At 50.1% G+C, this 18,212-nt stretch overlaps 1 protein-coding gene across 2 annotated transcripts in view; it reads left to right on the top strand.

The window, feature by feature from the left end:
• The window catches only part of LOC119969351 (myosin light chain kinase 2, skeletal/cardiac muscle-like), a 234,329-nt gene that overhangs the window by 59,833 nt on the left and 156,284 nt on the right, over window positions 1-18,212 (top strand). For both annotated transcript variants that reach the window (XM_038802880.1, XM_038802879.1), the window contains exon 3: window positions 8,206-8,644. In XM_038802880.1, the coding sequence (XP_038658808.1) occupies window positions 8,206-8,644 (439 nt within the window). The remainder of the gene's footprint in view (window positions 1-8,205; window positions 8,645-18,212) is intronic.

The following is an 18,212-nucleotide window of genomic DNA, read 5'->3' as shown; positions in this document are numbered from 1 at the left end:
TCCACACTTTCTGTCTTGCTCTCTCTCTCTCCTCCACACTCTCTGTCCCGCTCTCTCTCACCTCCACACTCTCCGTCCCGCTCTCTCTCTCCTCCACACTCTCTGTCCCGCTCTCTCTCTCCTCCACACTCTCTGTACCACTCTCTCTCTCCTCCACACTCTCCGTCCTGCTCTCTCTCTCCTCCATACTCTTTGTCCCGCTCTCTCCCTCCTCCACACGCTCTGTCCCGCTCTCTCTCTCCTCCACACTCTCTGTCCCGCTTTCGCTCTCTCCTCCACACTCTCTGTCCCGCTCTCTCTCCTCCACACTCTCTGTCCCGCTCTCTCTCTCTCTTCCACACTCTCTGTCCTGCTCTCTCTATCCTCCACACTCTCTGTCCCGCTCTCTCTCTTCTCCACACTCTCTGTCCCGCTCTCTCTCTCCTCCACACTCTCTGTCCCGCTCTCTCTCTCTTCCACACTCTCTGTCCCGCTCTCTCTCTCTCTCTCTCTTTCGCACTGTCTGTCTCGCTCTCTCTCTCTCTCTCCTCCAGACTCTCTGTCCCACTCTCTCTCTCCTCCACACTCTCTGTCCCGCTCTCTCTCTCTCTTCCACACACTCTGTCCCGCTCTCTCTCTCTCTCTTCCACACTCTCTGTCCTGCTCTCTCTCTCTCTCCCGCACTGTCTGTCCTGCTGTCTCTCTCTCTCTTTCTTCCACACTCTCTGTCTCTCTCTCTCTCTCTTCCACACTCTCTGTCCCACGCTCTCTCTCTCCTCCACACTCTCTGACCGGCTCTCTCTCTCTTCCACACTTTCTGACCCGCTCTCTCTCTCTCTCTCTCTCTTCCACACTCTCTATCCCACGCTCTCGTTCTCTCTTCCACACTCTCTGTCCCGCTCTCTCTCTCTTCCACACTCTCTATCCCATCCTCTCTCTCTATCTTCTACACTCTCTGTCCCGCTTGATGGAACCATCAATTCAGCGAACACTTGTAGTTGCATCTGAACAGAGGCTTTAATACACTTATAACAGAGCCAGCCTATTCATCATTGAACTCCAGATGGACTGGCAGGCTGGCTCTAAGGCACTGATCTTTATACATCGGTCCCAGGGGGAGGAGTCCTGGGCGGAGCCAAGGGAGGAGCCCAGTACAAACTCTCGCGTACTCCCAGAGTGACTCCCCCTGGTGGTCGGATAGTACAACGGCACTTACAATGGTGGATAGTGAACATATATACACAGAGTTATATTGGCAACTATATACAGCATTGATCTTACAACGGTAGATAACGAACATATATACATGGAGTGATATTGGCAACTATATACAGGGTGAATCACATTCACCACATTCACCTCCTGTTAAAAAAATCAAGTCCGGCGGGGGTGATGGCTCAAAGATTCAGTCTGTCCGGTGGATGAATTGTCCGTTTTGATCTGCGGAGCACCGGGGTTGCAGCCTCTTGCGGTGGCTGGGCGAGCATCAAGGTCTGGGGTACGGTTCCCAGCCGGCGAGTCTTGTCCAAGCCTCATACACCTCCTGGTCGAATGGAGACTGGGGGCGCGGGGGGCGGGCTGGTGCTGGCGCTCGGGACTGGTGGGGCGAGCTCGCAGAATCGGGGGCGCAAGGGGGCGGCCGCATAGGGAACGGGGAAAGGAGTTCCTCGGTGGGGGTAGATGGGGGGCTGGATCCAGCGGGTGCCAGGTCCCGGAGGAATACTGTGTCCTGGCAATCGTCCGAGAACTCAACAAATGCGTACTGTGGGTTGGAATGAAGCAGGTGCACCTTTTCAACAATGGGGTCAGTTTTGTGCGCCCTGACGTGCTTCCTTAGGAGAACCGGGCCTGGCGTCCTCAGCCATGCCGGAAGTGAGACCCCTGTGGTAGTGCCCCTGGAAAAAATGAAGAGCCGCTCGTGAGGGGATTAGAACAGTACAGCACAGAACAGGCCCTTCGGCCCTCGATGTTGTGCCGAGCAATGATCACCCTACTCAAACCCACGTATCCACCCTATACCCGTAACCCAACAACCCCATCCCCCCCTTAACCTTACTTTTTAGGACACTACGGGCAATTTAGCCTGGCCAATCCACCTAACCCGCACATCTTTGGACTGTGGGAGGAAACCGGAGCACCCGGAGGAAACCCACGCACACACGGGGAGGACGTGCAGACTCCGCACAGACAGTGGGATTGGTTGGTAGCTGTACACAGGAGGGATCTAATTGCGTGGAGCGCGTCAGGGAGGACTTCCTGCCATTGGGAAACTTGGAGATTTCTGGACCTGAGGGTCAGTAGGACGGTCTTCCAGACCGTCGCGTTCTCCCTCCCCACCTGTCCGTTCCCCCTGGGGTTGTAACTGGTAGTCCTGCTCGAGGCGATGCCCTTGTCGAGCAGGTACTGACACAGCTCGTCACTCATACACTCAGTCGCTGTGCACGTAGCTGGGGAAACCGAACAGGGTGAAGACACTATGCAGGGCCCTAATGACTGTGTGGGAGGTCATATCAGGGCATGGAATGGCAAAAGGGAATCGGGAGAACTCGTCAATAATGTTAAGGAAGTAAATGTTTTTGTTAGTGGAGGGGAGTGGCCCTTTGAAATCGATCGCAAGGCATTCAAAGGGCCTAGAAGCCTTGACCAGGTGGGCCCTGTCTGGTCTATAGAAGTGCGGTTTGCACTCCGCACAGGTCGGGCAGTCCCTGGTGACCGCTTTTACCTCCTCGTTGGAGAAAGGCAGGTTTCGGGTTCTGATGTAGTGGGCGAGCCGGGTGACCCCTGGATGGCAGAGATCATCGTGGATGACTTTTAGGCGGCTGATTTGCGCCCTGATGCATGTCCCGTGGGATCGGGCATCCGAGGGCTCGTTGAGCTTCCCCGGTCGATATTTGAAATCGTAGTTGTAGGTGGAGAGTGGAATCCTCCACCGAAGAATTTTGTCATTTTTTATTTTGCCCCTTTGCGAGTTGTCGGATATGAAGGCGACCGACCATTGGTCGGTAATGAGGGTGAGCCTACTACCTGCGAGGTAGTGCCTCCAGTGTCGGATAGCCTCCACGATGGCTTGTGCTTCCTTCTCGACTGAGGAGTGTCGGAGTTCTGAAGCGGATAGGGTACGGGAGAAAGATGCAACGGGCTGCCCTGCTTGGTTTAAAGTGGATGCTAGCGCTACCTCTGAGGCGTCGCTCTCAACCTGAAAGGGAGTGGATTCATCCACCGCCCACATGGCTGCTTTGGCGATGTCGTCCCTGATGTAGCTGAAGGCTTGGCGCGCCTCAGCAGACAGGGGAAATAGTGTGGCCTTGAAGAGTGGGCCGGCTTTGTCCGCATATTTGGGGACCCACTGAGCGTAGTACGAAAAGAGTCCCAAGCATCGTTTGAGGTCCTTGGGGCATTGGAGGAGGGGGAGTTCGCATGCGGTCCGGGTCTGGGCCCAGGACTCCGTTCTCCACGACGTAGCCGAGGATGGCCAGTCTGTTTGTGCGGAAACATTTCTCCTTGTTATCTGTAAGGTTTAATTTTTGGGCCGTCTGGAGAAAACGGTAGAGGTTGGTGTCGTGGTCCTGCTGGTCATGGCCGCAGATGGTAACATTATCCAGATATGGAAACGTGGCCCGCAGCCCGTACTAGTCTACCATTCGGTCCATTGCTCGTTGGAACACCGAAACCCCGTTAGAGACGCCGAAGGGAACCCGGAGGAAATGGAAGAGGCGGCCATCGGCCTCGAACGCCGTGTAGTGACGGTCCTCCGGGCGGATTGGGAGCTGGTGGTATGCAGACCTGCAGACGTGGAAAATACCCGATATTGGATGATCTGGTTTACCATGTCTGCGATTCTGGGGAGGGGATACGCGTCTAGGAGCGTAAAGCGATTGATGGTCTGGCTATAATCGACGACCATGCGGAATTTTTCCCTGGTCTTGACAACCACCACCTAAGCTCTCCAGGGGCTGTTACTGGCCTCTATGATCCCCTCACTGAGCAGCCTTCGGACCTCCGTTCTGATAAATACCCTATCCTGCAGGCTGTACTGCCTGCTGCGGGTGGCTACCGGTTTGCAATCCGGGGTGAGGTTGGTGAAGAGAGGAGGGGGGGCGATGCGCAGCGTGGCGAGGCTGCAGATAGTGAGTGGGGGCAGGGGCCCACCGAAGTTGAGGGTGAGACTCTTGAGGTTACATTGGAAATCCAAGCCTAAGAGGAGTGGCGCGCAGAGGTCGGGCAAGACATACAGTTTAAATTTGGAATAGCTAGCGCCTCGAATCGTTAGCGTTGCTGTAGTGCGGCCTTGGATTTGGATGGAATGGGAGCCCGAAGCGAGGGCGATAGTTTGGTTGACGGGATAAATAGGGAGGGAACAGCGTCTTACCAGCTCTGGGTGTATGAAGCTCTCTGTGCTCCCGGAGTCGAAGAGGCACGACATGTTGTACCCGTTGATCTGGACCTCCGACATCGAATTTCTCAGATGCTTGGGCCGAGATTGGTCGAGGGTGACCGTGTTGAGTTGCGGGCCGCGTGGTGGGTGCCCGGGGGAGTCGAATTCTTCTGATCGGGCGTCCTGTCGAGTAGATGCCGCTGCGTTCTGGCGAGCTTGATGCAGGAACACTGCGCTGAGTTGCGGGCCATGTGGTGACTGCCCGGGGAGGTCATACTCCTCCGATGAGCTGTTTGAGTCTGGGGATGCAGCTAGGGCCCGTGGATCGCACGTGGAGGGTGGTGATGAAGGTGGCGTCCAAGATGGCGGCCCCCATGAATCGCACGTGGCCAGCCGCATGGTGGAGGTTTGCCAGGATGGCGGCCCCCATGGATCGCACATGGCGGGAGGGGGCGGAGCCTAAGCATAGGCCGCAGCGTTTCGGGCCCCGCGGGCCTGCTGGTGCTGGGGGTGATGTTTTTGGACTGTTGGGGTGTTGAGGGATGGGGCCCTTCTGCCGAGGCACACTTTAGCATAGTGGCCTTTCTTCCCGCAGCTGCTGCAGGTCGTGGATCGGGCTGAGCTGTGCTGCCGCGGGTGCTGGCTTTGTCCACAGAAGTGGCAGGCTGGAGCAGTTGAATAACTGGTTTGGGGAGCTGAATAGTGGCAGACTGGGGGAGATGAGTAATTAGCTGGAGCAGCTGGATAGTTTGAGTAGTTGACTGGGACAGTAGGGCAGCCGGCTGTGGCAGCGCGATAGCTGGGGGGCCTTGCGGCACAGGCCTGGGGGTTCCTCAGGTCGGGGGCCCATGCGGGGTTAGCGGGGTCCGCGGGAAACGAGTTGAGGCTGCGGAAGGAAACTTCCATCGTGATAGCAGCCTCTACAGTAGTCTCTAAGCCCTGGGCCCCATTTTCTAATAGTCTCTGCCGTACATAGCTAGATCGAAGGCCCGCTACAAAAACATCCCGCACAGCAAGCTCCCTATGTTCGGCCGTGGTTATGGCCTGGTAATTGCAGTCATTTGAGAGATTGTTCAACTCGCGTGCAAATTCAGCTAAAGTTTCAGTAGCCCATTGTCGGCGAGTCGTGAACACAGGGCGGGCAAAGACCTCGTTCATGGGCCTAATATACATTTTGTCCAAAATCAACAGCGCTGCGGTGTAGGAACCGGCTGGATTTAGTTGTGTAGAAATTCTGTGGCTTACCCTCACGTGCAGTAGGCTGAGCTTTTGTTCCTCCGTAGTTTCAGCGGTGCTGATCTCGGCCAGGTAGGCCTTAAAACATTTCAGCCAGTGGCAGAAGGTTTCTTTCGCCTCTGCATCCAGCGGATTGAGTTCTAGACGTCCTGGTTTTAGAGCGGATTCCATGCTTTACTTCGGCAGCTTCTTAAGTGTATTAAATTGATGGAACCATCAATTCAGCGAACACGTGTAGTTGGATCTGAACTGAGGCTTTAATACACTTACAATAGAGCCAGCCAATTCGTCGTTGAACTCCTGATGAACTGGCAGGCTGGCTCTAAGGCACTGATCTTTATACATCGGTCCCAGGGGGAGGAATCCTGGGCGGAGCCAAGGGAGGAGCCCAGTACAAATTCTCGCGTACTCCCAGAGCGAGTCCCCCTGGTGGTCGGATAGTGCAACTGCACTTACAATGGTGGATAGTGAACATATGTATACACAGAGTTATATTGGCAACTATATACAGCATTGATCTGACAACGGGTAGATAACGAACATATATACATGGAGTGATATTGGCAACTATATAGTGTGAATCACATTCACCACACCACTCTCTCTCTCTCTCTTCCACACTCTCTGTCCCACTCTGTCTCTCTTCCACGCTCTCTGTCCCGCTCTGTCTCTCTTCCACGCTCTCTGTCCCGCTCTGTCTCTCTTCCACACTCTGTCCCGCTCTCTCTCTCCTCCACACTCTCTGTCCCGCTCTCTCTCTCTCCTCCACACTCTCTGTCACGCTCTCTCTCTCTTCCACACTCTCTGTCCCGCTCTCTCTCTCTCTCTTCCACACTCTCTGTCTCTCTCTTCCACACTCTCTGCCCCGCTCTCTCTCTCTTCCACACTCTGTCCCGCTCTCTCTCTCTTCCACACTCTGTCTCTCTCTCTCTCGCTCTCTTCCACACTCTCTGTCCCGCTCTCTCTCTCTCTTCCACTCTCTCTGTCCCGCTGTCTCTCTCTTCCACACTCTGTCTCTCTCTCTCTCGCTCTCTTCCACACTCTCTGTCCCACTCTCTCTCTCTCTTCCACACTTTCTGATCCGCGATCTCTCTTGATGATTGCCAATGTGTTGCCCTGGGAGCGACTTGACCGATTCAGGATCTTCAAAATATGGTATCAAATAAGCAATTCTTGATTCGCCTTTGGAGAAAATGGTGAATATTATTGTGAGGAGATAGTCCTCAAGTTAATCATGTGGGGTAAATAAGAAGGAAAGGTTTCATGACCATTCCTTGCTTTATGCTTTGGGAATTATCCCGTTTGGCTGCTCTTCCGTCAATGAAAGAATGGCTGAAATCCTGGAGCGAAGCTGAGTTTATGGCGGGTGTTGATGAGAATTCCCAGTCAATATTCCTTAGCATCATTTCCAATCTGGAATTGGAATGCCAGAAAGGCTTCTTCAGCCAAGATTTATAGAGTTGTGTCAGAGGAGCTCCCTCACCTCTCCAGATTCGTGCTTCGAAGACAATAGGGCTGGGTTCTCCCAAAATATCCCCATGCCTGCGTAGAAATGCTTGCGTTTCACACCCCAGCTTCCTGCAAAACTAAACAGCTGTTCACTTACCTGCAGGAGGCTAGCAGGGACCCGGGGAGCTTCATGCAGCTTTAGCTGTGGATACGGACCCCCACACTTCCGGTTCCGAGTCCGGGCATGCTCACAGCAGCGCCTGAGCCGAGCACCATGGCGGACTCAGACCGTGGGCCAAGACCAACAAACAAGGCGGCAGGGTAGCATGGTGGTTAGCATAAATGCTTCACAGCTCCAGGGTCCCAGGTTCGATTCCCGGCTGGGGCACTGTCTGTGCGGAGTCTGCACGTCCTCCCCGTGTGTGCGTGGGTTTCCTCCGGGTGCTCCGGTTTCCTCCCACAGTCCAAAGATGTGTGGGTTAGGTGGATTGGCCATGCTAAATTGCCCGTAGTGTCCTAATAAAAGTAACGTTAAGGGGGGGGTTGTTGGGTTACGGGTACAGGGTGGATACGTGGGTTTGAGTCGGGTGATCATGGCTCGGCACAACATTGAGGGCCGAAGGGCCTGTTCTGTGCTGTACTGTTCTATGTTCTATGTTCTAAGGCCCCCCCCCCCCCGATCCTTTTCGCACCGCTGTATCAGATTGGCCCGATCGCTACCCCGGCAGCACACAAGGCATCCACCCCCCACCCCCCCGCCTCCGCCGGTGCTTGATCCGTCCGCCCTCCCATCAGGGCGGTTGCGGACTGAGTCTTACCGACCATACCATATTAGTTCCACGCCGTCAGGAACTCGGCCAGTCTGGAGCAGAGTATCTCTGGGAGGGCCTCTGGCAATGGTTATCCAGCTGCATGGCGTATTTTGTGGTCGAGGAGAATCACCGGAGCGTCACCGGGCCCGATTCAGTTGGGAACATCGATTCTCTGCGCCCGCGCCGAACGTGATTTCAACGCGGGGCTGCGGAGAATCCATCCCGATAGTCTTTAGCTTTTAACCTTCACTAAACCGGTGTAAAAGGTTGAACTGGGTGTGTGAGCACATCCAGGCTAACATTGGGAATCTGTGAGTGAGCAGTGTTTAATCTAATTGTGTTTTTCCAATGTAGAAACATTGCCCGAAAAGGAGTCGTTAAATCTGGCCGATCGATCAAGAGAGAGTGACGGTGAAGTGAAAGATCATTTGGCAGCGAAGAATCACAAGATTGAAGTGGAGGGACTTTCTGGAAGTAAAGAGGCCTCACTTAGACAGGGAGCAGGAGCAGAACAGTGCGACTTTCTCCTGATGGATGCTGCACAGAGTCTTCATGTTTCAGAACACCCTGGAATGAGTGGTGCACAGAACCCCTCAGACCTGATATTCACTCCCTCTGCAGATCCGGAGGAGGGATGGCTGGCCTCACGCACACTCTGTGAGCAGGTTGAAGGAGTGGCTGAGGAATCCCATGCAGATGCAATGGCTCAGGGTGAAGATGGATATTGCACAGGCCCGGGGTCAAACCCAACTCGGGAAATATCACCAGCACCTTCCTTACAGCAAGGGAACAGGTAATGCTGCAAAGAATCAACCCCTACTGGGCAGCACAGGGAAGCATGTGGGTGTGGGAGCATGTGGGTAAGGGGGATGTGGGTGCGGGGTATGGTTGAGGGGGGTATTGATAAAGGAGTAGGAGAGTGCAGGCTGAGATTTTTGGGTGTGGTGGAAGCCAAAAGAGGGTTTGGTGAGGGCTGGGGCAAATGTTTTGCGGTCTACTGGGTTAGAGCAAGGGGGTGTTTGAGGGCTCAAAGGCTAAGGGGGAGGTCATTGTGGGTCTCGTGGAGAGGGGTGAGAGTTTGGGAGTCCAGACAGGGAGGGTGGGGTTTTGGAGAGAGTATCGGGAGTGTATGGGCTCTGGTCGGGCAGGGATGCTTGGGGCTGAGAGGGTGAGGGTAGATTGTTTGCCATCTAGGCGAGAGGGTGGGGGTTGTTTTTTCTTTGTAGGGAGGATGAGAGGGTCTGGGGGAGGGATTGGGATTATTGGAGGGAGAGGGGTGATGAGGAATTTCTGAGGATTCGCACCTCAATGACAATGTAAATAGAGAAAATATATCAAGAAATCAATGTCTGATTCATATGTACATTCCACTGAAACTACATCTAAAATATAAACAGTCCAGTTTCAATCAAATGAGACCATCAGCAATTAGCGTGTGTGGCCCCTACTCTTCCTTATTTACGTGCAGTATATTAACTGTCGATATTGTGCCAGCTTGTATTGAGTAACATCTTCTCCATTATCTCTTTAACCCTTCCACTGCTGCTGTGCAGTCACACTGAAGGCCTAACATTCAGTGTCAGATGAACTGAAATTCCCTGACAGAACAGTGTATCCAAGTGTTAAATGTATTGAGCAAAAGACAGAGAGAATCACAAACTTTCAGTGAAATAATTTCTCCCCATCTCCGTCCTAAATGATCGGCCCCTTATCCTAAGACTGTGCCAGTGTTTTAGATTCCCCGCCCAGCAGACACAATCTCTGTGTGTCCACCCTGTCAAACTCCTTCACAATCCTGTGTGTTTTACTGAGATCACCTCTCATTCTTCTGAACTCCAGAGAACATAAACCCAATTTGCTCAGCCTGTCATCCATACAATCCCTACAGTGCAGAAGGAGGCCACTCGGCCCATTGAGTCTATACCAACCCTCTAAAAGAGCATTGTACCTAGGTCCACTCCCCCGCCCTATCCCAACCCCCCCACCAACCACTTAACCTGCACATATTTGGACTGTGGGAGGAAACCGGAGCACCCAGAGGAAATCCATGCAGGCACGGGAGAAAGTGCAAACTCCACACAGTCGCCCAAGGCTGGAATCGAAACCGAGTCCCTTGCACTGTGAGGCAGCACTCAACATAGGGCAATCCCTTCATCCCAGGATGTAATGAACCCTGTTGTGAATCGTCGTTGGACTCGTGTTTCCGTTTTAATTCCTATCCTTTTGGTTGTTATAATTCCTGCGCATGGGCATTGCTGGGGCCTACACCTTTAATTTTTAAAATAGAGCCGGAGATGCTGACATCAGTCCTGACATTTCTTTACAGACTTTGCTGACAGGCAATTGGCTACTTTCATTTCCCGGACATGGCAGATTCTCCACGCAGATTGATCCGGATTATTGTTGACTGTCCTGCCGGTCTCTCTCTGTGTTTTTCCTTTCAGGTTTTTTGGGGACCTGCAGAGCTAAGCTGAACTTTTTCGAGTTTCCCAGAAGAGAGGAATTTTCTCTCAAATCTTAGCTGGTACTTCCTTCAGGTACACAGAGCAGTTACTGAGTACTTAAAGCCTGGCGACAGAGCTGGGGGAAGGGCAACTCTCCGGATTCCTCCCCCATTAAAAGTACCAGACCACTCAAAGGCCTCGCGGAAACTGCTGCTCTGATATTCTGTTTAACTGAGACAAGCTGTTGGTAAGTTTGCTGAAGCTGACCACATCTCAGAGACTGAGCCGATCTGAAATGCATCTTCCATGGGCAAGCCGAGCACAAGTTAAAATGTGCCCCCAGAGTGGACCCCACAGCCTGAGGGTCCGGCCTGAGTTTGAAGATCCAAACCAACCGACGATTCAACATCCCTTCAACATCTGAAGGGATCACCACCCACAACATCATCAGCCCCAGCATCGAAGATCCTCAAATCTCTCATTCCTCCTAATCCCTATTATTTTTTTAACTCTTTCTGTCCCCTTTATCCTGTGTCAGGGGGGAGGGTGGGATGGGGGTTTTGGGAATAGGTAGATTAGAAGACCATCGTTCCATTATTTCCATTATATGTTCATCTTTTACTCTTGTTATAAATTAACAGTTTGTTAATGTTTACTTTTCACTTATGTTGGGACTCGGTGGGGGGGGGAGACTGACGGCGCACTTGGCCAGGGTGTAATAGGAACCAATCTAGTAAACCTTCTCTGTACCCTCTCCAATGTGAATATATCCTTCCTTAAATGTGGAGACTAAAACTGCACACAGTATTCCAGATGTGGTCTCTCCAAAACCCTGTACAACTGGACAAAGATATCTTTAATCCCTATGCTCCAATTCCCTGGCAATAAAGTATAAAATGTCATTGGCCTCCCTGATTGCCTGATATACCTGTATGATGACTTTCTGTGTTCCTTGTACGAGCACATCCAAATCTCATCGAACATCAACACTTCTTACGAGTTTCATACATTTTCGATTCTTATGACCAAAGTGAATAACTTCACAGTTCCTCTCTTACTCCATCTGAATCCTGTTGGCCTCTCATTTATTTAACCTGTCTGCATCTCTTTGCAGCCTCTCAGTGTTCCACAGCTTCCCTTCCCACCAAGCTGTGTATCATCAATAAACTTAGATACATTACTGTTTTCATTTAAGTAATTAATAGACTCAGTATGACCCTTGTGGCACTCCACGATTCACTGAATGCCAACTTGAAGATGGGCGGCACAGTGACACAGTGGTTGGCACTGTTGCTTTACAGCTCCAGGGTCTCAGGTTCGATTCCCGGCTTGGGTCACTGACTGTACAGAGTCTGCACGTTCTCCCCGTGTCTGCGTGGGTTTCCTCCGGGTGCTGCAGTTTCCTCTCACAGTCCAAAGTGGTGCAGGTTAGGTGGATTGGCCATGCTAAATTGCTCTTAGTGTCCAACAAGTTAGGTGGGGTTGCTGGGTTGTGGGGATGAGGTGGAGGTGTGGGCTTAAGTGGGGTGCTCTTTCTAAGGGCTGGTGCGGACTCGATGGGCCGAATGGCCTCCTGCACTGTAAATTCAATGATTCTATGCCCCACTCTGTTTCCCGTCCATTTACCAAACCTCTATCCATGCTAATATATCACCCAAAATTCCATGAGCCATTGTCTTGTATATCAACCCTTTACATGATACATTATTAGGGGCTGGTTTAGCTCACTGAGCTAAATCGCTGGCTTTTAAAGCAGACCAAGCAGGCCAGTAGCACGGTTCGATTCCCGTACCAGCCTCCCCGGACAGGCGCCGGAATGTGGCGACTAGGGGCTTTTCACAGTAACTTCATTGAAGCCTACTCATGACAATAAGCGATTTTCATTTCATTAATTACCTTTTCCAAACCCAGTTATACTACATCTACAGCTTCCCCTTTATCTACCTTAATAGATATATCCTCAAAAAACTGTAACAACTTGTTAAACATGATTTCCCTTTCATAAAACCATGTTATCTTTGCCTGATCATGTAACACATTAAAAAAATTAATTTAGAGGATGTGGGCCTTCAGAGAGTGGTGGTGAGCTGCCTTCTTGAACCAATGTAGTCCTTTTGGTGTAGGTACACCCACAGCACTGTTGGGGAGGAAGTTCCAGGATTTTGACTTATCAACAGTGACGGAACGGCGATACATTTCCAAGTCGGGGTGGTGAGTGACTTGGAGGGGAACCCCCAGGTAGTGGTGTTCCAAGGTATCTGCAGCTCTTGTTCTTCGAGATGGTAATGGTAGTAGATTTGCAAGGTGCTGCCGAAGGAACCTTGGTGAGTTAATAGAATTTACAGTGCAGAAGGAGGCCATTCGGCCCATCGAGTCTGCACCGGCTCCCGGAAAGAGCACCCTACCCAAGGTTAACACCTCCACCCTATCCCCATAACCCAGCAACCCCTACACAACACTAAGGGCAATTTTAGACACTAAGGGCAATTTATCATGTCCAATCCACCTAACTTGCACATCTTTGGACTGTGGGAGGAAACCGGTGCACCCGGAGGAAACCCACGCACAGACGGGGAGAATGTGCAGTCTCCGCACAGGACAGACCCAGCATGTGGCAGGCTGCACAGTGGTATACAGTGGAACCTGTTTACCTGGGAGTCCACAACATCGACTCTGGACCCCATGAAGTCTGATGTCTTCAGATTAAACATGGGCAAGAAAAGCAAAAAGAGTAAAGAATACAGCACAGGAACAGGTCATTTGGCCCTCCAAGCCTGCGCCGACCAAAACCATCCTTGCACTTAAGGTGTCCATATCCTTCCATTCCCACCCTATTCATGTAATTGTCTAGATGTTGAGAGTAGTGAGGTCAGGGATAGGGTTAAAAGTTCGAAAGAGGGCACCGGCAAGCAAGTTGCTGGTTTGAAGTGTGTCTACTTCAACGCCAGGAGCATCCGGAATAAGGTGGGTGAGCTTGCAGCATGGGTTGGTACCTGGGATGTCGATGTTGTGGCGATTTCGGAGACATGGGTAGAGCATGGACAGGAATAGTTGTTGCAGGTTCCAGGATTTAGATGTTTCTGTAAGAACAGAGAAGATGGTAAAAGAGGGGGGGGTGTGGCATTGATAATCAAGGAAAGTATTACGGCGGTAGAAAGGACGCTTGAGGACTCGTCTACTGAGGTAGTATGGGCCGAGGTTAGGAACAGGAGAGGAGATGTCACCCTGTTGGGAGTTGTCTATAGACCTCCGAATAGTTCCAGAGATGTAGAGGAAAGGATTGCAAAGATGATTCTCGACAGGAGCGAGAGTAACAGGGTAGTTGTTATGGGGGACTTTAACTTTCCAAATATTGACTGGAAATACTATAGTTCGAGTACTATAGATGGGTCAGTTTTTGTACAGTGTGTGCAGGAGGGTTTTCTGACACAGTATGTAGACAGGCCAACAAGGGGCGAGGCCACATTGGATTTGGTACTGGGTAATGAACCCGGGCAGGTGTTAGATTTAGATGTAGGTGAGCACTTTGGTGATAGTGATCACAACTCGGTTATGTTTACTTTAGCAATGGGCAGGGATAGGTATATACCACAAGGCAAGAATTATAGCTGGAGGAAAGGCAATTATGATGCTATTCGGCAAGATTTAGGATGTATAGGATGGGGAAGGAAACTGCAGGGGATGGGTACAATCGAAATGTGGAGCTTTTTCAAGCAACAGCTACTGCGTGTCCTTGATAAGTATGTACCTGTCAGGCAGGGAGGAAGTTGTCGAGCAAGGGAACCGTGGTTTACTAAGGAAGTTGAAGCACTTGTCAAGAGGAAGAAGAAGGCTTATGTTAGGATGAGACATGAAGGCTCAGTTAGGGCACTTGAGAGTTACAAGATTGCCAGGAAGGACCTAAAGGGAGAGTTAAGAAGAGCGAGGAGAGGACACGAAAAGTAGTTGGCGGATAGGATCAAGGAAAACCCTAAGGCTTTCTATAGGTATATCAGGAACAAAAGAATGACTAGAGTAAGATTAGGGCCAATCAAGGATAGTAGTGGAAAGTTGTGTGTGGAATCAGAGGAGATAGGGGAAGCGTTAAATGGATATTTTTCGTCAGTGTTTACACTGGAGAAAGACAATGTTGTCGAGGCAATAACTCAGGTTCAGTCGACCAGGCTAGATGGAATTGAGGTTCAAAAGGAGGAGGTGTTAGCAATTTTGGAAAATGTCAAAATAGATACGTCTCCTGGGCCAGATGGGATTTATCCTAGGATTCTCTGGGAAGCCAGGGAGGAGATTGCAGAGCCTTTGTCCTTGATCTTTATGTCGTCTTTGTCGACAGGAATAGTGCCGGAAGACTGGAGGATAGCAAATGTTGTCCCCTTGTTCAAGAAGGGGAGTAGAGACAACCCTGGTAATTATAGACCTGTGAGCCTTACTTAGGTTGTGGGTAAAATGTTGGAAAAGGTTATAAGAGATAGGGTTTATAATCATCTTGAAAAGAACAAGTTGATTAGCGATAGTCAACACGGTTTTGTGAAGGGTAGGTCATGCCTCACAAACCTTATTGAGTTTTTTGAGAAGGTGACCAAACAGGTGGATCAAGGTAGGGTAAAGCGGTTGATGTGGTGTATATGGATTTCAGTAAGGCGTTTGATAAGGATCCCCACGGTAGGCTATTGCAGAAAATAAGGAAGTATGGGATTGAAGGTGATTTAGCGGTTTGGATCAGTAATTGGCTAGCTGAAAGAAGACAAGGTGGTGGTTGATGGCAAATGTTCATCCTGGAGTTCAGTTACTAGTGGTGTACTGCAAGGATCTGTTTTGGGGCCACTGCTGTTTGTCATTTTTATAAATGACCTGGAAGAGGGTGTAGAAGGATGGGTTAGTAAATTTGCAGATGACACGAAGGTCGGTGGAGTTGTGGATAGTGCTGAAGGATGTTATAGGATACAGAGGGACATAGATAAGCTGCAGAGCTGGGCTGAGAGGTGGCAGATGGAGTTTAATGCGGAAAAGTGTGAGGTGGTTCACTTTGGAAGGAGTAACAGGAATGCAGAGTACTGGGCTAATGGCAAGATTCTTGGTAGTGTAGATGAACAGAGAGATCTCGGCATCCAGGTACATAAATCCCTGAAAGTTGCCACCCAGGTTAATAGGGCTGGTAAGAAGGCATATGGTGTGCTAGCCTTTATCAGCAGGGGGATTGAGTTTCGGAGGCACAAGGTCATGCTGCAGCTGTACATAACTCTGGTGCGGCCGCACCTGGAGTACTGCGTGCAGTTCTGGTCACCACATTATAGGAAGGATGTGGAAGCTTTGGAAAGGGTTCAGAGGAGATTTACTAGGATGTTGCCTGGTATGGAGGGAAGGTCTTACGAGGAAAGGCTCAGGGACTTGAGGTTGTTTTCGTTAGAGAGGAGAAGGCTGAGAGGTGACTTAATAGAGACATATAAGATAGTCAGAGGGTTAGATCGAGTGGACAGTGAGAGTCTTTTTCCTCGGACGGTGATGACCAACACGAGGGGACATATCTTTAAATTGAGGGGTAGTAGATATAGGACAGATGTCAGAGGCAGTTTCTTTACTCAGAGAGTAGTAGGGGTGTGGAACTCCCTGCCTGCAACAGTAGTAGACTCGCCAACTTTAAGGGCATTTAAGTGGTCACTGGATAGACATATGGATGAAAATGGAATAGTGTAGGTCAGATAGGCTTCAGATGGTTTCACGGGTCGGCGCAACATCGAGGGCTGAAGGGCCCGTACTGCGCTGTAGTGTTCTATGTTCTATGTCCCTTAAATGCCACTCTCGTGCCTGCTCCCACCACGTCCCCAGGCAACGCGTTCCAAATATCTACCACCCCCTGTGTAAAAGGCTTGTCCCACACATCCGTTCTGAACTTTTCCTCACGTATTTTAAAACCATGTTTAAACCTAGTACTTGATTCTCTTACCCTAGGAAACAGCATCTGATTATCCATTCTGTCCATGCCACTCATAATCTTGTAGACCTCTGTCATCTCTCAACCTCTGTCATTCTAGTGAGAACAGACTGAGTTTATCTAACCTCTCCTCATAGCTATTGCCCTCCATATCAGACAACCTCCTAGTAAACCGCTTCTGTACCCTCTCCAAAGCATCCACATCCTTCAGGTAGTGTGGTGACCAGAATTGTACACAATATTCCAAACTCCGCCTAACTAAGGTCCTGTACAGCTGCAACATGACTTGCCAATTTTTATATTCAATGCCTGACCAATGAAGGCCAGCATGCCGTATGCCTTCTTGACCACCTTATCCACATGCATTGCCACTTTCAGTGATCGGTGGTCATGCACGCTCAGGTATCTCTGCTTGTCAATACACACAAGAGTGCTACCATTTACTGTGTAATTCCTACATGCATTGGACCTTCCAAAGTGCATTACCTCGCACTTGTCCGGATTAAACTCCATCTGCCATTTCTCCGCCCAAGACTCCAACCAGTTTATATCCTGCTGTATCCTCTGAAAATCCTCTTCACTATCCGCAACTCCACCAATTTTTGTGTCATCTGCGAACTTGCTAATCAGACCAGCTACATTTTCTTCCAAATCATTTGTATACGCCACGAATAACAAAGGTCCCAGAACTGATCCCGGTGGAACGCTGCTAGTCACACCTTCCATTCAGAAAAGCACCCTTCTACTGTTACCCTCTGTCTTTTGTGCCCAAGCCAGTTCTGTATTCAACTTGCCAACTCTCCTCTGATCTCATGTGACTTCACCTTTTGTACCAGTCTACCATGAGGTACCTTGTCAAAGGCTTTACTGAAGTCCATGTGTACAACATCTACTGATTTTCTCTCAGCTACCATTTTTGTCACTTCCTCGAAAAACTCGATCAAATTAGTGAGGCACAACCTCCCCTTCACTAAACCATGCTGTCCATCATTAATAGGTCCATTTGTTTCTAAATGTGAATAAATCCTATCTCTAAGAATCTTTTCCAATAATTTTCCTACCACTGATGTAAGGCTCACCGGCCTATAACTTCCTGGATTATCCCTGCTGCTCTTCTTAAACAATGGAACAACATTGGCTACTCTCCCGTCCTCTGGAACTTCACTTGTAGCCATTGAGGATACAAAGATTCCTGTCAAGGCCCCAGCAATTTCCTCCCTTGCCTCCCTCAGTATTCTGGGGTAGATCTCATCAGGCCCTGGGGACTTATCTGCTTTAATTATTTTTAGGATGCCCAACACCTCCTCTTTATTAATATCAACATGACTCAGAATATCTACACACTCTACCCTATACTCCTCATCCACCGTCCTTCTCTTTGGTGAATACTGAGGCAAATTATTCATTCAGCATCTCTCCCATTTCCTCTGATTCCATACATAGATTCCCTCCAATATCCTTGAATGGACCAACTCTTTCTCTGGCTACTCTCTTGCTCTTTACATATGTATAAAACGCCTTAGGATTTTCCTTAATCCTGTTTGCCAATGAGATTTCATGACCCCTTTTACCCTTCCTAACACCTACTTTAAGTTCCTTCCTACTTGCTTTATATTCTTCAAGGGCTTCATCCTACCTAAGCCTTTTAGACCTTATGAATGCTTCCTTTTTCTTTTTAACAAGATTCATTATATCCCTTGTTATCCAGGGTTCCTTATACTTTCCACCCTTATCTTTCGTCCTCACAGGTACATGCTAGTCCTGAATTCCAATCAAATGATGTTTGAAAGCCTCCCAAATGCCAGGTGTTGATTTTCCCTCAAACAGCCTTGCCCAGTCAACACTCTCCAGATCCTGCCTAATGCTGTTGTAATTAACCTTCCCCCAGTCTGTTGTTGATGACCATGTACCAGCCACCATAAATATCCTCTGGGTGGGGGACTTCAATGTCCTTCACCAAGAGTGGTTCAGTAGTACCACCACAGGCC

The sequence above is a fragment of the Scyliorhinus canicula genome, chromosome 7, assembly GCF_902713615.1.
Source record: "Scyliorhinus canicula chromosome 7, sScyCan1.1, whole genome shotgun sequence".
In the NCBI taxonomy this organism is placed as follows: domain Eukaryota; kingdom Metazoa; phylum Chordata; class Chondrichthyes; order Carcharhiniformes; family Scyliorhinidae; genus Scyliorhinus; species Scyliorhinus canicula.
This window is presented reverse-complemented; position numbering and strand designations above follow the sequence as displayed.